The sequence below is a fragment of the Corylus avellana genome, chromosome ca5 (genome assembly GCF_901000735.1).
Source record: "Corylus avellana chromosome ca5, CavTom2PMs-1.0".
Lineage (NCBI taxonomy): Eukaryota > Viridiplantae > Streptophyta > Magnoliopsida > Fagales > Betulaceae > Corylus > Corylus avellana.
The window spans coordinates 30,872,997-30,877,911 of record NC_081545.1 but is presented as its reverse complement, the minus strand read 5'-3'; the positions used below and the strand labels follow the sequence as shown (position 1 = coordinate 30,877,911).

The following is a 4,915-nucleotide window of genomic DNA, read 5'->3' as shown; positions in this document are numbered from 1 at the left end:
CACTCGATCAATCTCACCTTAATCTGTCTTTGTACTTTGTACAATAATGGTGTCACCCCTTTACTTCTCTTTTTCTGGTAAAACGGTAGCTAGAAAAACACTATTTAAACTTCATCAAAGTTACTTTTCGGTAATTTTCAGCCTCATTACTTTAATTAAAAAAAAAAAAAAAAGACTCACTATAATAGTGAGTATTTTTCACTCACAAATTGAATAAAAAAATAGTTTATCTCCCTCCTATTTTTCTTCTATGTTTCTCTCTCATCCTTTAATAGTTAAAGAAATAATAAACAAATCTTTGAAAAATAATATTTAAATAAAATAGTAAAAGTTAGTTGTTAAAATAGTCAAGGTCGCTGAGATGCTCTAAAAAAGTAAATAGTTAAAAAAAAAAAAAAAAAAAAAACTTTTAGTTATTTTGGTCATTAGAGACGCCCTGAAAAAGTAAATGCTAATAATGCTTTTCACCATTGATAACCGATCAAAGAAGATTGCTAGTTTCTGTCTTCTTAGATGCCGTAAACTTTCACATCCAATATCTATATTACAGTTTATAATCTCTTTAACAATGCTTTTTTTTAGAAGTTTTTTCGAACACAAAATATTTAAAAATATTCTCAACTTTATGTTACGTCACATCAAAACATTGAAAAAAGAAAAAGAGAAGAATACGCATGGATTGTGATTCATGCAGGGCCTTGCTAGATATTGATATTAACCACTAATATAATGCAACATTAACAGCCATAAAATTAGTGTGTGGATTCGCTCATACACAATACGACAATGAGTGGAAAATATAGTGCGATTGGAAAGTGGGGTCGTGGGAAGAGTCACGCAGCCCAACACAAAATGGAAAAAAAAAAAGGAAAAAAAAAAAGCAATTAAATTGACTTGAGATAGAGGGTCAAGATTCAATGCATAAACAAAAAGGTCAACAGTCTGTATGTGTTCAAACTCAACTAATATCGCAGCAATTTCCTTACTAATTTCCATACAACTTTCAACCTTCTTTCCTCTTCCCCACCTAAAAAAACTGGCCCCACCTCCCTCATTTCATATATACACTAAATCATTTCACTATATAAACTAACCCCCCCTCACTCTATCATCTTCACGTCCATCAAACACATCTCTCTTCTCTCTCTCTCTGAACTATCTTGCTAGCAAAACTAAAAGCTCTAAGAAATTAGCTTTCATGGACCAGTTACCGAAATGTGAAGCCAATTATACCCCTCTCACCCCTATCACTTTCTTGCAGAGAGCCTCTTCGTTTTATGCCAAACGAACCTCTATCATTTACGAGGGCACCCAGTTCACGTGGGGGCAAACGTACGAGCGCTGTCGCCGCCTTGCTTCCTCTCTCCGTGCGCTCAACATAGTCAAGAACGATGTTGTAAGTTTTCATTTTTTTACTATTGATGATGGTTTTTTTTTTTTTTTACTTTTTTACATTTACTTGATTGAATATTTACTTTTTTGGGTTGATTTGTGTATAGGTTTCTGTGTTGGCTCCTAACGTTCCAGCCATGTACGAGATGCATTTTGCGGTGCCTATGGCTGGGGCTGTGCTCAACACCATTAATTCCCGGCTCGATGCTAAAAACATAGCCACCATTCTCCGCCACTCTGAAGCCAAGGTGTTCTTTGTGGACTACCAATATGTCCAGGTGGCAGGCGAGGCTCTCCGGATTCTCGTCCGTGACTCAAAGGTGTCCGAGTCCTCCATTCCTTTGGTGATTGTCATCGATGACATTGACTCCCCCACCGGCGTCCGGCTCGGCGAGCTCGAGTACGAGCAACTCATCCTTAAGGGCAATCCGAGGTATATTGTAGCTTTTTATTCTCATACCATATTAAATAATTACGTATTAAATTATTTTAAAAAAATTATTTATTTATTTAATTTATATTGTAACAGATACGTGGGAAGTGCAATAGCGGACGAGTGGGATCCGATTGCTTTAAATTACACGTCGGGAACAACATCAGAGCCGAAAGGAGTGGCTTACAGCCACAGAGGAGCTTACCTGAGCACGCTTAGCTTAATTCTCGGATGGGAAATGGGGAGTGAGCCTGTGTACCTGTGGACGCTTCCGATGTTCCATTGCAACGGGTGGACTTTCACGTGGGGGATCGCGGCACGTGGTGGAACCAACGTGTGCCTCCGAAACACCACAGCACCCGAAATATACCGGAGCATTGCTTTGCACAAGGTGACACACATGTGCTGTGCACCCATAGTGTTCAACATACTCCTCCAGGCGGAACAGAGGATAAAATCTCCGGTTCAAATACTCACCGGAGGAGCACCCCCGCCAGCGGCGCTGCTGGAAAAGATCGAGCCGTTGGGATTCCACGTCACCCACGCTTACGGCCTCACCGAGGCCACCGGACCGGCGCTCGTGTGCGAGTGGCAGGGGAAGTGGAACCAGCTGCCGCGCGACGATCAGGCGAAACTCAAGGCACGTCAAGGGATCAGCGTGCTGACGCTTGCTGACGTGGACGTAAAGGATTTGAAAACAATGGAGAGTGTGCCCCACGATGGCCAAACTCTTGGGGAGATAGTGCTACGTGGAAGCAGCATCATGAAGGGTTATTTCAAGGACCGGAAGGCCACGTCGGAGGCTTTTAAGGGTGGCTGGTTCGTAACCGGCGATGTCGGCGTCGTTCATCCAGATGGGTATTTGGAAATCAAGGACAGGTCCAAGGATGTCATCATATCCGGCGGCGAAAACATCAGCAGCGTCGAAGTGGAGTCGGCGCTCTATAAGCATCCGAGAGTGCTGGAAGCGGCGGTGGTGGCAATGCCGCACCCCCACTGGGGAGAGAGCCCCTGCGCTTTCGTCGCCCTCACCAAGAACTCTGCCGGAAAAACCGACGACGTGAGAGAGGCGGAGATCGTCTCCCATTGCAGGAAAAATCTTCCCCATTTCATGGTTCCAAAGAAGGTGGAGTTCCTGCCGGAGCTGCCAAAGAACTCAACAGGAAAGATTCTGAAAAATGAACTGAGAGCAAAAGCAAAAGAGCTTCTCGTCTCCAACAAGTCCAGCCGCGTCAATCCGCAACGAACAAACCCTCCATATGGCGAACAGAATCTGCAGGCCTTTTCCCGTCTCTGAAAGTTTTTACTAAAATCGGAATAAAAAAAAATCGTGTACAGCGTGCTTGCTTTGTCTAGATGTATTATTTGTTTTACAGATAATGAGGTTACCTTGTCGGAGGTCTGAAGAGAGCTAATTAATAGAAATATTAATAAAAGTTGCTTTTTATGCCCCCATTTACTCTCTAGTCAATATTAATTTATTCTTCAATTAATATATTTTTTTACTTGCAAATTAAATTGCAATGCAACAAATTAACTTATATATATATATATATATATATATATATATATATATATGAATAATTTGCGCTTAAAATACTGATGATGATGAAGAAGAAGAAGAAGAAAGTCGCCATTTTCATCATATAGTAGAGTGAGTGAGTGGTGTTGTGTACAATAATGGCATATCGTCTAAATCCCATTATATAAAAAAATAAAAATAAAAGAAGTTGGTTTTATGTTATTGAAAAAAAATCGAAAGCACTTCTAATAATGATTGGATATTGATTGATATTCGGGGTTGTGATCAGCTTTAAATGGAAACCTATTTACATGAAAATGACCAAAGATTTCAAGACATACGTTATTTGTTAAAATCATTATTGGCGGGCACCACATGTCTGTGTCTTCGCGTAGTGAGTGGTCTAGGCTATTCCAGTTGAGCCGGTGAATCATGAATGGTTCTTGATTCTTCCCCACCCTTTTTTTTTTTTTTTTTTTTTTCTTTAAAAAAAAAAAAACAAAATTTATTTGGAGGTGGTTTTCCTATTAATTGATGGGCATTTCGATGCAGGATCAATAAGAAATTGAAGGGTGAAAATTTAATTAAAGTAATTAAAGGGTTCAGATCTATCATAATAAATACCAATAAATAAATAAAGTGATGGATGGAAGAGAAAATTTGTATTTATTATAATAGATATGTGTCATACAATTATTTATCATAATAAATACCATAGATATGCAGCATACCAGCCATATCGGATGCATATCCATTCCTTCTAGCAACATATTATACTATTTTGCCCTCTTATTTTTGCCTAATCAATTTCTCTCAATTTTCTTTGAAATGGAGAGGATCACTGATGCAAATCACCTTTTGGATAGCATTCGTATCCAATTTAATAAAAATTTACTAAAAAAAAATCGCTTCTAAAAAAAATAAATAAATAATTAGTGAAGTAATTCATATGCCACTCTTATACAATTAGGTTGATGAAGTAATATCCTTCAACCCTTTGAGTGATGATAAACATCACACCTGCATGTACGAACAATCATGCATGCTCGACTGATTTAATATTTTAAAATATTAAAATTTAATTACAAAAAAAAAAATTAGCCGAGCGCCCGGCGTGATCTGAATCAGCACTCTTAACCTTTGGATCGGTCTTTATTTTTTTTTAAAAAAATAAATAAATTTAAGAGTTACAAGACTAAGGACAAGGTTAGTCAAATAAGCTATGATAACCCAATAAAAATGGTCCTTGGAAAAAAGAAGAGGGTAGTTAAAGGATTGCGGAATGGTGGGGTACTAATCCTATCTATGTCAGTAAAGTCAGCCAAGACATAGAGGATTTAAGGGGTCCCAGTAAAAGCATGCCTGCTTGATCAATTAAATAATATTACATCAGGGATTCTACCTTAAAATAGTTAAATTGCAAATCATACCTTTCACATTTTTTTCCTTCTTCTTAGAATCAACACCATTCACATTGTATCAGGATCATGCTTTATCTCCTTTTTTTAAACTTAAATAAAAGTTTAGGATCTATCCCTTCTCATATTTCCTCCAAACACGTTATTTTT

The 4,915-nt window shown here is 38.3% G+C and overlaps 1 protein-coding gene across 1 annotated transcript; it reads left to right on the top strand.

Moving 5' to 3' along the window:
• Nucleotides 1-1,130: 1,130 nt before the first annotated feature.
• LOC132182397 (trans-cinnamate:CoA ligase, peroxisomal-like) lies at nucleotides 1,131-3,272 on the top strand. Its single transcript, XM_059595634.1, has 3 exons — nucleotides 1,131-1,396; nucleotides 1,500-1,825; nucleotides 1,922-3,272. Exons 1-3 carry the CDS (start codon nucleotides 1,199-1,201, stop codon nucleotides 3,120-3,122), a joined length of 1,725 nt encoding a protein of 574 aa, XP_059451617.1. The 5' UTR covers nucleotides 1,131-1,198; the 3' UTR covers nucleotides 3,123-3,272.
• The last annotated feature ends 1,643 nt before the right edge of the window (nucleotides 3,273-4,915 follow it).